This window comes from Eptatretus burgeri, chromosome 11 (genome assembly GCF_056783735.1).
Source record: "Eptatretus burgeri isolate ZD-2024b chromosome 11, Ebu_testis_v1, whole genome shotgun sequence".
In the NCBI taxonomy this organism is placed as follows: domain Eukaryota; kingdom Metazoa; phylum Chordata; class Myxini; order Myxiniformes; family Myxinidae; genus Eptatretus; species Eptatretus burgeri.
The window spans coordinates 36,649,402-36,668,121 of NC_140971.1; the positions used below are offsets into that span (position 1 = coordinate 36,649,402).

The 18,720-nt window shown below is 50.0% G+C and overlaps 1 protein-coding gene across 1 annotated transcript in view; it reads left to right on the forward strand.

The window, feature by feature from the left end:
* LOC147016877 (F-BAR domain only protein 2-like) overlaps positions 1-18,720 on the forward strand; it is a 106,338-nt gene that overhangs the window by 22,693 nt on the left and 64,925 nt on the right. The window contains exon 6 of the mRNA XM_085846011.1: positions 5,951-6,005. Within this exon, the coding sequence (XP_085702137.1) occupies positions 5,951-6,005 (55 nt within the window). The remainder of the gene's footprint in view (positions 1-5,950; positions 6,006-18,720) is intronic.

Below are 18,720 nucleotides of genomic sequence, written 5' to 3' on the forward strand. Positions count from 1 at the left end.
ACCTTGGTTGGCTCTGGGGTTCTGCTGACTCGGAGTACGGGGTCGAACGGCGGGCGGACCTGCCTCCCTCTCCTGCTCGCAACTTGGCGCCAGAACTGGTTCCCTGGCGGCTGTGAGTGGACTTGGGCCAAGACCAGGAGGTCGACAGCACCACGGTTTCTCCTGCCCCCCTGACGAGAGCAAGGCCAGCTCATCCGACGCCGATCCAGGGACAGTTGCGTCCACACCACGGTCCAGCCTGACCACCAGAAATAGCTACGTTTTGTGTGTGTGTGTGTGTGTGTGTGTGTGTGTGTGTGTGTGTGTGTGTGTGTGTGTGTGTGTGTGTGTGTGTGCTTGGCGCCTTAGAAGGTTTGAGATCTCTATATTCATTGGAATTGTCTGTGTTTTTCCCCACGCCCGATCCCACACCATCCCGTCGAATCGCCCCGGATCCCTCTTCTTGCCGAGTCTTGTTATTTCTGGTTAATAGTAAAAACGAATAAACATCATCAACTCGGTGAAAAGTGACTCGTGCCACCTTCCTCGTCCCGTTTGCGGTAGAGCGATTAGAACCGCCATGTTTGGGTTATAAATAAATAAACCGCCTCCATCGTTTCGGCTCATTCTACGTTGGCGGGACTGTTCAAGTCCCGTGGACGTCACATTGGTGTCAGGGTGTTGGATGTTCGAACCCCTCTAAATTATATTTGGTATCGGGAGAATATACCAAGATTAAAATCTTGCCACGAATTGGAATATAAAATTACTACAGAAAAGCGCGCGAGCGTGGGAAAATTTTGGCGGGATTTTTCAAATATAAATTAATTGGCGGCAAACGGGACTTCTGCACCATGGCGGATGTGCAGATGTTTGAGGAGGAAGGCCACGTGTCTGGCAGTGAGTCGGGGGAAGAAGGGAGAGACGGGGGTAGGGTTGGAACCTCCCCCATTCCGAGCGTGGACCGTGCTTCATCTCCCGTAACGGAGCCGGCAGCGCCGGAAACCGGCACGATGACGATCTGGACAATGTTGGAACGTTTAATGAGTGCAATTACAGCACAGGGGGCAAAAATGATGGCACAGGGGGCACAAATGGCAGAAATGACGGCACAAATGGAAAATCAATTCGTGACACAGAGAGCAGAAATGACGGCACAGGGGGCAGAAATGACGGCACAAATGGAAAATCAATTCGTGACACAGAGGGCAAAAATGACGGCGCAGGGGGCAGAGATGGCGGATCGATTGGGGGTAATGGGGGAACAGTTGGGTGCACGGATTGATTTAATGAGGGATGAATTGGGGGAAAAGATGGAGAAAATGAAAACTGAGATGCAGGAGTGTGTGGATGCTAAATTGGGAGAAATACAAAGTAAATTCGAGGATAGATTGGAGGAAACAAAGGTAGAAATTACATTGGAGGGGGAAAATATACGAAAAAAATTGGTAGATAAAATTGATGCAACGAACATTCGGGTTGATAAAGTGGATGAAATCCTGGAACGTCATCGTGCCTGTGTGGATGCTCGTATGCAGCTACAGGTTGAAGAGTGGGGAGAGCTGAGGAAGCAAGGGATGAATTTGGCGGAGGAGGTAAAAGGATTGGAGGCTCGTTTGGACGAACAAGATTAAATTATGAGCCAAGATGAAGTCTTGGATAAAGGCCTGGTAGAGCCGTCTTTTGTAAGTAGAGTGTCCGGGTTGGTTGAGGAGCAGCTACAAACTCGCGACGGAGCCTTGGAGGAGGTTGCGCGGGCCCAGAAGATCCTGCAGGAAGAGGTGAATCGGTCCAGTCAACATTTGGAACAGGAAGCAAAATTGACCCATGAGACCCTCACCACAAAACATCTTTGGCCACAGTGGGCTCCGAAATTGGATACGCAGCCACAAGGGTGTTTGATCCCTGGGCTGGATTCGGACAAGGGAGAAACTGAGAAGCGGGCCACCGTAAAAGTGATCCCCCTGGTAAATTTCGATGGGTCAGGGAGCGTTGAAGCTTTTCTCACGCAATTTGAGTGCATTTCCCGACTAAACAGGTGGAATGAGCGGGAACGTACAGGGAATTTGGTGGCAACGTTGCGGGGACCAGCCGCAGATGTGTTAAACGTGATCGCGGAGGGGATGTTGACCAGCTCCCACATTTGCGAGGCGTTGAGCCGTCGGTTTGGGTTCGCGGCAAACTGTGATCTGGTGCGGGCTCAGCTCCAGCACCGCAGATTAAAGCCGGGTGAGACAGTGCAGGAGCTGGCACAGGACATTTACCAATCAGTCAGGATCGCGTATCGGGACCTTACAGTGGAGGCGTGGGACAGACTGGCACGAGAGAAATTTTTAGCTGCTCTTCCTGACCCTGAGGTCCGAGCGCTGGTGGAGCTACAGGATCCACCCATCGTTCACCGAGCGGCCGAGTGCGCGGCCAGGCTGACCTCGTGGAGTCGGCCGGGTTGGGTTCCAGAGAGGCCATCGGTGACGATCCGACAGGCGGAGATCCAGGATCAGGGAGGGGGGCTGGGAGAAATTGGCATTACCCAAATGTTTCAGGAAATTTGCCAGAAACTGTCAAGTTTGATAAGGGGTAATTCGGTAGTTGGTGCGCCAAAGCGGCGGGGTCCAACCCAGCCAATAGAGCAATTCGATTATGGCCAAGGGGGTCCGGAACCGGAAGAGACATTACACCGATACTCACGGGGGCCTTTTATGGGGAGTTGTTTCCGGTGCGGGCGAAGAGGACACATGCAACGATATTGCCGGTACCCGGCGATGGAGGGACCCTCCAATAGACTTTTAGACTCGGAGAGGGTGAATCCTCCTGCTGAACCGCCAGGTCTATCCGAGATGCCCTTTCATAGGTCGGGTCCGGAGATCACTGTCGGGGGTCCGGGAGACTAGATTGGGCTGAGCATATACGACCATGCTCGGCTGCTGAGATTGTGGCGAAGTGCCCTCCTTTGGTGGAAAAAGTGAATTGTGGAAAAATTGGCATGGGTTTGTAAGTTCTGCTGGGTTTTAGAGTGACAATCGGGACAGTGGGTAATTGGTAGCAAAGCGGGCACGAGTGGCTGTCCAATGGCTGGTGCGTGGATCGGGTGAGAAGTGCTGTGTGAGTTGCTTCAAGTTAAGAAGTGAAATGTATGGTGCACACATTGATTTTTATTGGACATGGTGTGGTAACAGGGAAGGTCATGGTCGGCGAAGTGTTAGAAATGCAGGTGTCACATGTAAGGCCGATGGGATGGGGGAGTCATGTGGGTTTTGTGTTGGTGGGGATGATGTGCTTGTCCACAGGGATTGCTGAAGCTCACGGTGAGCGTGAATTGCGACCCCCTTCAAGAAGATTCACCACCTGATGGCTAATGGTGACAGTGTCTGGAGGCAACTGGGAGAGGGTCTGGTTGGGCGACCAAGGCGGGTAGGACCTTGGCGACCCAGGAAGGCCAGAGGAGCCAGTGAGACCCCTTCCAGAGTGTTGTACGGGATTAGAGCTGATGGCTACCAGGGGGGAGGGAATCAAAGGGAGCGGGGCGGAGAAACGTCCGGGTTGGACTAAAGCTTACCTGTGGGCATGGTTGCACCTGAGATGCCCCCATCATCTTGTGGTAACCCACCCCACGGCCACGACGGGATTCAGCCTGCATGATTAAAATGAGGACCATGACCTAGAAATGTGATGATGACCATGGTGTGAGTGTTGTGAAGATGTGTGAGTCCCACTCGATCTCGCACAACTTGACAGGTGCAGCAAGGGCATGATGTCCGCATAATTTTGGGGCAAGCAAATTTGAAAATTGGCTCCCCAGGTAACGCTGGGTCTATTAGCATCCACTGGGGGAGGCGGTCAAGTGTAAATATCCCATGAATAGTGTCGTTAAGGCTTAGAGTAGGAATGTAAAGTATAAGTGTTGTGTTTTTGTGGAACCTTTTGTTTCCTCTCCCCAGATCACTGGAAGAGTGCTGGGCAAGAGCGATGATCCGGAGGATGGAGTGCAACTTCGCTCAGTGCTCTCATGTGATAAAATAAAATAAAATAAAAAAATGAATGATTGTTTAGGTGAGGATAAGGCCATAAGGGGGTAGTACATTAAGCAGGATAGGTAAGTTAACTGCGGCTCGCTGCCCATTGCCCCTCCTACTTTATTTCGTTAGGTTAATTAGGTGTGAGTCAGTAAGTGTTAAGGCTGGTACGGTAGCGCCTGTGATATACCTTGCAGGAGCTGCGGTACCAGAGGAGGGGGCAGTGTTACGTTTGAGGAGGGGGGTATGCATTCAAAGGGTAATTAGGATGTTTAATGAGGTATGCCATGCTGTTCGAGTTTACCAGGATCTCGATGTAATAAGTAGCAATTCAGTAGTGATAAGTTGTCAAGTAAATGTTCATTTCTTCAAGGGGGAAATGATAATTGTCACGTAATTAGATAGGGACACGGGATAGGGTAAGTGTGTCTGCGTAAACCCCTTTTGGTATTCTCTGGAGAATAGCCGTGACGTCACAGGACAGTGCAGCGGATGGCTCCGCCCCGTGATCACGATTGGCGGAAGGCGATGGCGGTGGGCCAATAAACGGCTCGATTGGAAGTGACGAGGACCAAGGATAAAAAGGTTCTGTTCGGGGTCGAAAAGGGAGAGGAAGAAGATTACAAACAAAAAGATCGTGTTTTTTTGGTGTAGAGGCGGTTGCGCGGAGAGCATCCTTGTTGTTGTGCTGATTCGATCGTGTTCTTCATCGTGTCTTGGAGCCTTGCTGAGCCTCGTGCCTCACCTTGGTTGGCTCTGGGGTTCTGCTGACTCGGAGTACGGGGTCGAACGGCGGGCGGACCTGCCTCCCTCTCCTGCTCGCAACTTGGCGCCAGAACTGGTTCCCTGGCGGCTGTGAGCGGACTTGGGCCAAGACCAGGAGGTCAACAGTACCACGGTTTCTCCTGCCCCCCTGACGAGAGCAAGGCCAGCTCGTCCGACGCCGATCCAGGGACAGTTGCGTCCACACCACGGTCCAGCCTGACCACCAGAAATAGCTACGTTGTGTGTGTGTGTGTGTGTGTGTGTGTGTGTGTGTGTGTGTGTGTGTGTGTGTGTGTGTGTGCTTGGCGCCTTAGAAGGTTTGAGATCTCTATATTCATTGGAATTGTCTGTGTTTTTCCCCACGCCCGATCCCACACCATCCCGTCGAATCGCCCCGGTTCCCTCTTCTTGCCGAGTCTTGTTATTTCTGGTTAATAGTAAAAACGAATAAACATCATCAACTCAGTGAAAAGTGACTCGTGCCACCTTCCTCGTCCCGTTTGCGGTGGAGCGATTAGAACCGCCATGTTTGGGTTATAAATAAATAAACCGCCTCCATCGTTTCGGCTCATTCTACGTTGGCTGGACTGTTCAAGTCCCGTGGACGTCACAATACGTTTTATCTTTTGCATTCGTTGTTCTCGAATAGGTATTCCATTCTGTCCACAGAAGCTACTTAGTGGGCCTCCATCTCCTGTCGTAAAATCCATTATCAAATCACTCTATTCCAAAAGCAAGGCAGTAGGAGGACCACGGTAGGAGTAAGACTTACATCTGCCCTTGAAACGGCGTTTTTGCATGACAGAGGGTTTATTACCGCAAATGAGTGGGTGCAATAGTACTCTTTTTCATGACCTTTTAATAGACTGCATTTCAGTGTTGATGCATCATCTAGTTGATAGATTTGGAAACAGACCTAAAATCTACCGACAACAGTGGTTGTGTATGTGTCTCAATATATGCCAATTGCAGCCTGATAAGGACCGGTTACGTAAATATGAGCACTATGGTGGAACTGTTATATATGTTTTGCGCAAAGTCTTATTATGTACATGTTCTTCGAAAATGTTCGACATGTCGCATGAACTGCCAGATGATGGCTCCACACTTGTTTACCCTTTTTTGATGTCATGTGTCATTGTTTGAATGTATATGGTTGTGCAGAATTCATTACACCTATGCTTCCCTTCTAGACCTCTCCAGAGCTTGATGCTGATGGTTACAGCCTTCCACCCACCTGGCAGCCTGGTATCTTTTTTTCCAAATGTAGTCAAGAAGCCACAATTATAGCTTTAATTTGCATGTGAGTTGCCTCTTTTATCAATAACCGAGTCAAAAGCTCTTGCCTTGTCACAGGAGTCGAAAAACGACATAATGGTGATTGTTCAGTTTCAGAAATATTAATTTGTAAAAACAATAAAAAAATTCTGTTGAAATTTTGTGCCAAAATAAAGAACAGATATTCACTTTGGGCTGGAATCACATCTGGCACTTCTTGATGCTGTGAAAGCCAAAATTATGAGGATAGTTGGCATGTCGAAAGAACACCCAAAACTTCGGGAATGTTATTCTCCGATGCTGGCAGATTGTGGACCCCTGTTTTTTTAAACATCTCTGTTTTGGTCTTGCCCCTTCAGTATTTTTTTTTATTCCAGTCAAATACAATGATGGTCCACTTCTCCACTTGACTGATCTAAACTGGCAGGCGACTGTATTCCAAACTTCGGCCTATCCCAAAGAAAAACCACAATACTCGACGTGGCACAGCACACTCCTACATTCTTCCTCCTGATTCTTGGAAAGTGAGCATTCATGATACGCCTTCCCTCTCAAAGGCACTCAGACTCAGGAGACCATTCGATGTCTGAAAGCACTAACCGGGAATCACTCACAGCCTGACACGATTTCAACACAGGTTATAAAGGACAAACTACAACATTATAATTTGTTACCCTTTTGCACAAATCAACTTTAAGAATAAGCATTTCACCTCCACAAACGAACAATACGTTCTGTGAACAGGTCAAGGCAGCTGGACGAGAAGAAAGAAAGAGACCCAGGACACGCTGCACACAAGTAGCAGTGCAGGTGTTGTGCCAAGATGGAGGAGGGGAGGGTAGTGTGACCATTGTTTGTGAGGGATGGTTTATGCACATGTACAGCTGCTTTATGCGCCGGTTGATGGGAGATGGTTTCACAACTGATTTATGCATGTAGCTTTTGGGAGATTTTAAAAAGATTTGTTTACCTGTGGAGAATGATACCAATGGATTTGATGGAAAGCAAGGAATTGTTATGGAGGACAGTTATGGAGAGCAATTTCCACGGGCATTGCCAAGATGGAGGACTGAACCACATTCGGCCATTTACCTTTTTTACCTCCACCACCTTAGAGGGACAGAGATTACGTTTTGAACCCTGTCTGTTTGTCTCGTTTGGTGTGATGAGAATTGAATATTTTCATCACATGTTGGTCTGTCTCGTTTGTTGTGACGAGAATTGAATATTTTCATCATGTGTCGGTCTGTCTTGTTTGTGGTGACGAGAATTGAATATTTTCATCACATGTTGGTCTGTCTTGTTTGTGGTGACGAGAATTGAATATTTTCATCAGATGTCGGTCTGTTTTGTTTGTTGTTACGAGAATTGAATATTTTCATCATTTGTCAGTTTGTCTTGTTTGTTGTGACGAGAATTGAAAATTTTCATCATTTGTCGTTCTGTTTTGTTTGTTGTTACGAGAATTGAATATTTTCATCATTTGTCAGTTTGTCTTGTTTGTTGTGACGAGAATTGAATATTTTCATCATTTGTCGTTCTGTTTTGTTTGTTGTGACGAGAATTGAATATTTTCATCATGTGTCAGCCTGTCTTGTTTGTTGTGACGAGAATTGAATATTTTCATCATGTGTCGGTCTGTCTTGTTTGTGGTTACGAGAATTGAATATTTTCATCATGTGTCAGCCTGTCTTGTTTGTTGTGACGAGAATTGAATATTTTCATCATTTGTCGGTCTGTCTTGTTTGTGGTTACGAGAATTGAATATTTTCATCATGTGTCGGTCTGCCTTGTTTATGGTTACGAGAATTGAATATTTTCATCATTTGTCGGTCTGTCTTGTTTGTGGTTACGAGAATTGAATATTTTCATCATATGTCGGTCTGTCTCGTTTGTTGTGACGAGAATTGAATATTTTCATCATGTGTCGGTCTGCCTTGTTTATGGTTACGAGAATTGAATATTTTCATCACATGTTGGTCTGTCTTGTTTGTGGTGACGAGAATTGAATATTTTCATCAGATGTCGGTCTGTTTTGTTTGTTGTTACGAGAATTGAATATTTTCATCATTTGTCAGTTTGTCTTGTTTGTTGTGACGAGAATTGAAAATTTTCATCATTTGTCGTTCTGTTTTGTTTGTTGTTACGAGAATTGAATATTTTCATCATTTGTCAGTTTGTCTTGTTTGTTGTGACGAGAATTGAATATTTTCATCATTTGTCGTTCTGTTTTGTTTGTTGTGACGAGAATTGAATATTTTCATCATGTGTCAGCCTGTCTTGTTTGTTGTGACGAGAATTGAATATTTTCATCATGTGTCGGTCTGTCTTGTTTGTGGTTACGAGAATTGAATATTTTCATCATGTGTCAGCCTGTCTTGTTTGTTGTGACGAGAATTGAATATTTTCATCATTTGTCGGTCTGTCTTGTTTGTGGTTACGAGAATTGAATATTTTCATCATGTGTCGGTCTGCCTTGTTTATGGTTACGAGAATTGAATATTTTCATCATTTGTCGGTCTGTCTTGTTTGTGGTTACGAGAATTGAATATTTTCATCATTTGTCTGTCTGTCTTGTTTGTTGTGACGAGAATTGAATGTTTTCATCATTTGTCTTTCTGTCTTGTTTGTTGTGACGAGAATTGAATATTGTTGCGAATTCGCGCCCGCCGGCGTGCGAGCGGCCACGTAACTTGAATCGTGGCACATCGCCCACTGGACGGACAATTCCGTCGTGACCCTCTCGGACTAACGCCGGGAACTAGTCACGGGTGGGCCTTTCGGCCTCACCACGATCATGCCAATCGGCCCCCCTGCGTGGGATAGGGTTGCTCGCCAAATTCGACCTACCTAAGTACCCACACGGAGGGTAGACCAGGCGATCGCACCTCGCCGCAGGTCGACTTCGGACACGGGCCACTTTAATCGACCCGTTCCGTACTATCGGGATAACCGAGCAGTGTTATCGTCAACCTCGACGGTTCCGATTAATTATTGGGCGTATTTAGCCCACGACCAACCCTTTACGTGAAGTAAGATGGAGATTCAATTAAAGAAAAGCCGAAGCGAAACGGGAAAAACAGTTCAACATAATTCACATTTATTCAGCGGCAAACGGAAAGCACACATATACAATTACAACAATTATGCACCAAAAGCAAATGTAAAAGAAACACAACAATTATGCAACAAAAGAAACACAATGCAGATCTACTACCGACTACGCGAGCACACGGCAACACTTACACAGTTTTACTTTACAGACGGCACCGACAACACATATACTCCAAAGCAAAAGAAAAAGGGGCCACCCTCAACTACAAGGGGGCAGACGGGCCTGGGGCCGAGACCGCGTCGAGCCTACCCGTCTGGTGATGAGCCGCACAATGGCGGCGGTGCCCCGACTCCGCGCTCCTCCGCGGGCCTCGCTGGCACTGCCTGGAATGGGGTGGGAACGGGGCCCCCCTTTTCGCACTATCTCAGCGTGGGGGGGGGGGGAAACAGGGGAGGTTGTTGATGCTCTGGGGAAAGAGGATAGCTGGCTTGCTTGGGTCCCGCGACGAGCGACTCCACTGCGCCCTCGACCGCGTTCCCGGCTTCTTCTCTCTGCAGCTCCCCGACAGACTCCGAACCCCGACAGACCGACTCCCCTCCAGACCCGTCTTGACTGCCGCCGCCACACCTCTCCAACTCGAGCCCGAAACAGAAACTCTCTCGCTGCCACTGCGAGACACTGCCACTGCCACTGCCACTGCCACTGCCACTGCCACACCTCTCCAACTCGCCCGAGCCTGAAATAGAAACTCTCAACTGACTCAATTCGCCCCGCGATTTATAGGTGCGACAGGAGAAACCATATGCAGATTTTTGGATCAGGATCGGCTCGGGGGCGGAGCCACGCTCGCCCAATGGACGGAGGAAAAGTGGGCGCAAATCTGCATATATCGATTCAACTCCGATGCACCTGGAGGCGGGGCCAAATCGCCCCGCGCTTAATGATTGGACGGATCGGAAGTGGGCGTGAATCATTCCTGATCCGACTTCCCCGGAAAGGCCGCTTTTTGCACCCGCTGCTCGGCGCGCGCCCTGTACGAGTCCAGGATCGGTGCCCACAAGCGGTGCGGGAATGGCGGCAGAAGGAGGAGAGGTGAAGGTGGTGGAGGGTTTATTGTGGTGGTCCCTGGCCACGGTGACGCTTGGAATGGCGGTGATGCGATGATTGCGAGAGCGAGTTGTGACGGTAAAGGTCGTGGCTGTTGGCGTTGTTGTTGTTGTGAAGCGGCGTTGCGGTTGGTGGTTGTTGTGTGATGGCGGTTGAGATGTGGTTGGTTCAAAATAAAGATAGAACAGAAAAACGGCTATCTTGAAGGGTCGCAGCCCGAATGAATCACACTTATTCCCTCTAAACAATGGGTTTGGGCTAACTACACATATACTTGCAGAGATATCTCACCTACGGGACCTGAATGGTGGTTTGCGAATTTCCTCAACCACAACACTACCCCCTCCCCTTTTTACAGACTCGTCCCGAGTCGTCAAATTTTCGTGTGCCATCATGTGTAGTTCTCCCCTAGTACGTTTTACCTACGGATCCCTGAGTGCGACATTCATGGTATTCGTGTCCCCAAAATAAATAACCTGAGGGCTGAGTAACTACCTAAACAAACCCACTCACACAGACGACTTAAATAAAATTGCCGGCGCTAAGACAGACATGTCGGGGGCGCACTCATATTTACAGTACATCTTACCTTAACTTACAAATTTTACACTAAACCATGGCCCAGGATCATGGACTCTGCAAAAAGAAAGCAGTTAGCAGGGAGCCAGGCTGCTCGCATGCAGTCTCTGGCTCAAACAATACAGGTGACAGGGAACGTGGCCGGCTGCTCACACGCAGTCCAAGGCCTTCCCTTTTTAAAATGAACCGAGTGAACCACAATGGTGCATGCGCTGCACAAACGCAGTCTCCGTGCCAGCTCAAGTGGCACACGCAATGAGCACAACGAATGGATGGATGGATGGACGCAAACACGGTGCACGGGCCGCCACTGCAGGCCCATGTTGTAGCTGCCAATCGGACAGTTCTTGCAGCTTGCAAACTGTTGCTTTCCGATCCTGGCGCACATGGAAATGAACGGGTGGTGGGGGCAAAGCAAACTTGAACGGGGGCTGGTGAACAGGGGCAGTGGGCATGGCAAAGGCGAGCAGGCAACACAGCCTGCAGAATAAGGCCGCTGCAGGCAAACACAGCCGGCAGACGAACTGGCCGGCACAGGCCTTGCAGTAAACAGCTGCAGACGATCCGGCTGGTACAGGCCTCGCAGCAAAACACAGCTGCTGATGAAGTTGGCCGGCCTTTCCTTGCAGTGCAGGTTCATGGAGGGAGTGCGGTGGTGCTAGCCACTCGGAAGGCGGGCTCGGACTTACCCTACGGTCTCCCTCCCAACCTATCGCCTTTGCCTGTCACTGTCTATACCCACTCCCTTAATTTGTCAAACCCCAATTTAGCCCCAACTTTTTTTTTATTTTTTATATATATTTTTTTACTTCCCCACTATAAATCGTCCCCTAACCCCCTTTATCGTCCTTGTTCGGCTAACCTATCCTGTCACCTAGCCTACTCCCAACCCCTATGTTCCCTTCCCGGAGGGGAACAAGGGAGAGCTAGCGTCCTGTGTCGAGGCCCAATTCAAGCCTCAGGATGGCCTCCCCAGAGTTCAGCGATCTATAACAAAGTGGGTCCAGCGGCCCACAACGAGAGCGAAGGGATGGATGGTGCGGAGGGGTACACTTCCTATCTACCCGAACCATTTTACTGTTCAACTTCCTTGGGGCTTTCAACAAGCGCCTCGTGCTTAAACTATTGGTTCTAACAACCCAGATTCCCGTCCCCTGTGTTGGTGTCCTCACAATTTCGGGCCTCGCCCCCCAATTTTCTTCCCGTGCTCTCACACGGTCTCATGGCTGGGACGCGTGGCTCCCCTTGACAGGCACGACCCTCTGCCGATCCTACTACGATGGCACCCCGGGCACTACAGTGCCTCCGAGCCTACCAGCTCCCTAAACACCGGGGAGTGCCCCCCATAGCACCTCCCCTGAAACGCACACGTGGCAGGCTGGCTTCCCGGGCCCCTTTCCGAGGGTCACCCGTGCCCACAACACTGCCCATGTGGCTAATGGCGCCCCGGGCCCCCGCACCAAGCGGGCGCATCCGTGCCCACTACGCTATCCCAGCCCCCCATGGGCCCTTGGCCTACTACGGCCGACTAGCCTAGTGCCCGGGGTACTCACTCAGCGATACTCACCTTTCGCAGCCACGCTCCCAGCCTGTCAACAGGGCTCCTACACCCCTCCAAATGGGTTTCGAGCCTACTTTCCCACCAACAACAAAACGACCTCCATTTTTCAATTTGACTAACCCCCTAACTCACTCTACACTGACCCCGGGGTCCCTTGGGCGGGAATCACTCCTCCCCCCAATCACTCATCGCACCATGCATTCCACATTCGCTCCACTCACACAGACCCGCTGGCCTCACTCACTCACCAACTCTTCAACACACACACCACCGAACTCTGCCATCCTTCTAACTACATCCCATAACTAACTCGTGCTCCCACGTCGTCCCTTAAGCTATAGCACGTTCCATTTAACACTACATAGCTAAACTACGTCCCCTCTACACATTCACAAGTCTGTCACTGTCCATAAACCTCTATAATAACTTTCCCAACCTAAATCTGACTACAATCCCTCTAACTAATCCATTCCATGGGCCCCATGAGGACTTACCCCTGCCACATGGAGCCGGTCTAGCTAAGCTAACCCTTCCCCCTAACTAGTTTCATCCTGTGCCCAGGCCAGGGGGTCTTCCACCCCTTGCCCGGGGAATCCTGTGCACCCGAAAGTGAGGCTTGCTTTTCTTTCCCACATGCGCAGCACCAGCGCGGCAACTCACAGCTCGCGCACTTTGCACCTGCCCGTGGCGTCATGCAGCTGCACGTGTACCTCGTCCCTCCTTGGACGGTACCATCCGGCAGGGATACCCCTCCTGCCGGATTCCAACCCCACGTGCAGCCATGACGTCACCGTGCGCATAAAAAAAACACAAGCCCCACGTCTCGAGGGGTTCCCCACGCGAACACATGTGCTCTGCCCGTTGGAGCTTCACACACACGCCCGCGTGGAGAACCTGTCCGGTCCAAATCCGTTATCCTGCCTAAACTTTGTCCGTCTGCGGGATCGGCAAATCCACCACGTGCGTTTCCGGACCGGGACTTCACTCCCGCAAGCGAGCACGTGGGGGCCTCGTGCGTTGCACAGCACGGACCTCGTGCTCGCTGCTGGGTGAACCCGGCGCGGTCCCCGAAACAGCTTCAGCCGCTACCCGGCTTTTGTCCCTCTGTCGCCGTCGTCGTCGCCATTCAACCCACGCACACCTGCGTGTCACGACGCTCACACTCCACTCCATTATATTCACCCCGGGAGACGCGGCTGCATGCTCACGCATGCCGACCGACATCTCCCTTACACACAGCGACCTTGCACACACTGTCTCCCTCACACTCGGCCGCTCACTCACTCGTGCCATACCACTCACACACGCGGGGGCACTCACCCGCGGTGTTTCATACACACACGGCACGCTGGGAAGCACGCCCTCCGGCACACTTGCCACCACACCACTCACACACGGGGTCGCTTCCACACACGGGGACGCACTCACACAGGGACAACCACACTGGGGATTCGTGTCCCCACAAGGGTCTCCGGGGCCTCTATACCCCCCAAGCTCTCCGTGCACCTGTCCACAGCACTCCTCCCCTCGACCTCGCAAAGCACGACCGGACCCACCTGGTCGTGACTCACCTCAAGGGGGCATACTCCCTCCCCTCGTTCCTGGAGGAGGCTATGCCGCTGCACGCACTGGGTCTCCACCCAGTCCGCCAGCTCCCCCTCATTATCCTCCATTACCTCTGTGTGTGTGTTCGTCTCTAACCCCGTCTTCATCGTGTCGTCTTCCCTCTATAGTTCCCATCTCCCGTGTCTCTGTGCATTTATTAGTTTCTGTTGTCCCCTCGTGTCTATTAGTCTCTGCTTCTTTCTGGCGTCTTTCCCTTATCTTTATGTAGGTCAACCTTGCTTTCTCCTTAAGTCGCTCCCGTCCTTCCCTCTGTTTCACTCCTTGCTCTTTCACGATTTCCGCGTACCTCCTCCTTGCTTTCCGTCTTAATTGTTCTTTTCTCTCCCTCCCAATTACTTTCACCTCGTCTCTTGTCTCCCGTGTCTCTATACATTTTCTCTCCTTGTTCCTTATTTCTGTCTCTTCCTGGTTCCTTTTCCTTCCCATTTGAGTCGTTCTTTCTCTCTGAGCCCCATTAGCTGTTCGTTCTCCCTCCGGAGCTCCTCAATCTCCGTTAACTCCAATCTCGCTCTCCGTTTTAGTTGTTCAATTTCACACTCATATAGTTGTTGTTGTTTTCTCTCCCACTGTTCCTCCTGCTCTTTGTTTTCCAATCTCATTGTTTCTTTCAATTGGCTCATTTCCTTCCTGCGTTTCATTCGCTGTTCTCTCACAACTCTTCCTCATTTCCTCTCCTGTCCTTCCTTCTCCAGTTTCATGGTTTGCTTCATTTGGTTAATCTCCTTTTTGTGTTTCATTCGCTGCTGTCTCATTAATCTTCCTCGTTTCCTCTCCTGTCTTTCCTTATCCAGTTTCATGGTTTTCTTCATTTGGTTCATCTCCATTTTGTGTTTCATTCGCTGTTCTTTGTCTATCTCCTCGTACTCCAGCCTCAGCTTTTCTTTCAATTGGTCAACCTCAGATTCATGTTCTTTTTGTTTTCTATTCCATTGTTCCTCTCGTTCTTCCCTCTCCAATCTCCTTGTGTCCTTCAATCTCCTGATTTCTCGTTCCTGCTTCATTCCTTGCTCCTTCAACTTCTCCTTGTATTCCAACCTATTTTTTTCCTTTTGTCGTTCAGTTTCAAATTCATACTCTTTCAGTTTTTTATTCCACTGTCTCTCTTGTTCCTCGTTCTGCAATCTCATAGTTTCCTTTAATTGACGGATTTCTTTCTCCTGTCTCATTCCTTGTTCTTTGTATTTCCTATTCCACTGTCTTCCTTGTTCCTCATTCTGCAATCTCGTTATTTCTTTCAGCTGGCTGACTTCCTTCTCCTGTCTGATTCGTTCTTCCATCTCATTCTTTAATCTGGCCTTCGCTTCCAGCTGTTCGATCTGTACAGTGTAGTTTCTTAACGTTTCATTTTCCGTTGTCGTTCTTTCTTCTCTCACCATCCTCAACTCGTTTTGTAATTCCCTCTCTTTGTTTTGGTGTTTCTGTAACTCAGAAACTTTCTTTTCCAATTCCTTTCTCATCTCCGCACACTCCGACTTTGCTTTGGCTTCTAATTGTTCAATCTGCTCAGTGTGGTTCCTTAACGTTTCATTCTCTGTTGTCGTTCTTTCTTCTCTCACCATCCTCAACTCGTTTTGTAATTCCCTCTCTTTGTTTTGGTGTTTCTGTAACTCAGAAGCTTTCTTTTCCAAGTCCTTTCTCAATTTGCGTGCTTCTTCACTCATTTCATCTCTTCTTTCCACCGCTTCCCTTCTCAATTCGTCCCTTTTTTTCCTGTATTCATTTAGTTTTTTCTGCCATTCCTTTCCCATTCTTATCTCCCCTTCCAGGATTTCTCTTTTAAACTGGCTTGCCCTTACCTCTCGCTTCAGTAGTTCCAATTCCCCATCTTGTTTGCGTTTTTCCTTTTCGAGCTTTGTTTTCCTTTCTCCTTCCTCCCTCAATTCTCCCTGCAGTACTTTGAACTGTTCTGATTTTTCCAGCAATTCCTCTGTCCTTTCCTCCAGCTGTCTCTCTCCGCTTTTTATCTTCCTTTCTAGGCTTTCTCTTTCCCGATTGCCTGTTCTTATCTCTTCCTTCAATTGTTCCAACTCCCCATCGTGTTCACATTTTTTCTCTTCCAACTGTATTTCCCTCACTCTCCCCTCCAGTTCTTTGAACCGTCTTGCTTCCCCCAATAATTTTTCCATTAATTGTTTTACTTCCAAGTCGTGCTCCTTTTGTTTCTTTTCGAGCTCGGTTTTCCATTCTTCCTCCCATTGTTTCCTTTCCTGGGAGATACCAATCTGCTGTTCCTCTATTCTTTTGTTCAGTTTGCTCTTCGCATATTCCAACTGACGGGTATAAAACACTACCAAATTCTTTTTCCCACATAATTTGTCGACTCTATTGGCCAAGTCATGTTTTTGCCACCGAATTTGTTCCAGTAAATCGTCCAATCGCTGTGTCCCCCCGTACACGTAATTTTTCTGAAGCGCGTCTGCGTGCCGTTGTGACTCGTCCACTCCACTTTGCACCTCCTCGATATATTCTTCATAACGCTTCACCTTTTCCAAGACATCCGCCAATTGTGCCTGAAGCCTGCCAATGCTCGCATAGTCATCCTGCCACGCCTGCCATGGCACATGCCGTGACCACGTGCCTTGAAACGGTGACTGGTAGCTCACGCCTCGTGCTGTGCCATTAATATCAGCCCACTCCGTGCTGCGCTGAGGTGCGATCGCGCTGCCATTGTGCGACTCCGTTTGCCGGCAAAGTTCGTGCTCAAGCCGCTCCCACTGACCACAGTTAGTGGTGGGGTTATAATTATAAAAAGAACCGACCTGGGCCATGGATCCTACATGACTACACATACCTAATACCCCCGGCTCCCGCTCGCCTTGAGACGCCATCTTATTTCTTGTAAAGGGTGAATTTAAATCGCTCGTAATATGGAGGGAATCGGGGGTCGCTCCTCTCACCCCTGGACCAATTCCCGTGAATTTAGCTGGAGATAGGAGAGCCCGTTTTCCCGTTCTCCGATACCAGTGCCGCGAGGAGGGGGATGAGTTTGTATCCCACTCCTGACACCAGTGTTGCGGATTCGCGCCCGCCGGCGTGCGAGCGGCCACGTAACTCGAATCGCGGCACGTCGCCCACCGGACGGACAATTCCGTCGTGACCCTCTCGGACTAATGCCGGGAACTAGTCATGGGTGGGCCTTTCGGCCTCACCACGATCGTGCCAATCGGCCCCCTGCGTGGGATAGGGTTGCTCGCCAAATTCGACCTACCTAAGTACCCACACGGAGGGTAGACCGGGCGATCGCACCTCGCCGCAGGTCGACTTCGGACACGGGCCACTTTAAGCGACCCGTTCCGTACTATCGGGATAACCGAGCGGTGTTATCGTCAACCTCGACGGTTCCGATTAATTATTGGGCGTATTTAGCCCACGACCAACCCTTTACGTGAAGTAAGATGGAGATTCAATAAAAGAAAAGACGAAGCGAAACGGGAAAAACAGTTCAACATAATTCACATTTATTCCGTGGCAAACGGAAAGCACACATATACAATTACAACAATTATGCACCAAAAGCAAATATAAAAGAAACACAACAATTATGCACCAAAAGCAAATGTAACAAAAGAAACACAATGCAGATCTACTACCGACTACGCGAGCACACGGCAACACTTACACAGTTTTACTTTACAGATGGCGCCGACAACACATATACTCCAAAGCAAAAGAAAAAGGGGCCACCCTGAACTACAAGGGGGCAGACGGGCCTGGGGCCGAGACCGCGTCGAGCCAACCCGTCTGGTGATGAGCCGCAAAATGGCGGCGGTGCCCCGACTCCGCGCTCCTCCGCGGGCCTCGCTGGCACTGCCTGGAATGGGGTGGGAACGGGGCCCCGCTTTTCGCACTATCTCAGCGCGGGGGGGAAACAGGAGGGGGGGGGGTTGTTGATGCTCTGGAGAAAGAGGATAGCTGGCTTGCTTGGGACCCGCGACGAGCGACTCCACTGCGCCCTCGACCGCGTTCCCGGCTTCTCCTCTCTGCAGCTCCCCGACAGACTCCGAACCCCGACAGACGGACTCCCCTCCAGACCCGTCTTGACTGCCGCCGCCACACCTCTCCAACTCGAGCCCGAAACAGAAACTCTCTCGCTGCCACTGCCACTGCCACTGCCACTGCCACTGCCACTGCCACACCTCTCCAACTCGCCCGAGCCCGAAATAGAAACTCTCAACTGACTCAATTCGCCCCGCGCTCGGCGCTTTATAGTGCGACAGGAGAAACCATATGCAGATTTTTGGATCAGGATCGGCTCGGGGACGGAGCCACGCTCGCCCATTGGACGGAGGAAAAGTGGGCGTGAATCATTCCTGATCCGCGAATCTGCATATATCGATTCAACTCCGACGCGCCTGGAGGCGGGGCCAAATCGCCCCGTGCTTAATGATTGGACGGATCGGAAGTGGGCGTGAATCATTCCTGATCCGACTTCCCCGGAAAGGCCGTTTTTTGCACCAGCTGCTCGGCGCGTGCCCTGTACGAGTCCAGGATCGGTGCCCACAAGCGGTGCAGGAATGGCGGCAGAAGGAGGAGAGGTGAAGGTGGTGGAAGGTTTATTGTGGTGGTCCCTGGCCACGTTGACGCTTGGAATGGCGGTGATGCGATGATTGCGAGAGCGAGTTGTGACGGTAAAGGTCGTGGCTGTTGGCGTTGTTGTTGTTGTGAAGCGGCGTTGCGGTTGGTGGTTGTTGTGTGATGGCGGTTGAGACGTGGTTGGTTCAAAATAAAGATAGAACAGAAAAACGGCTATCTTGAAG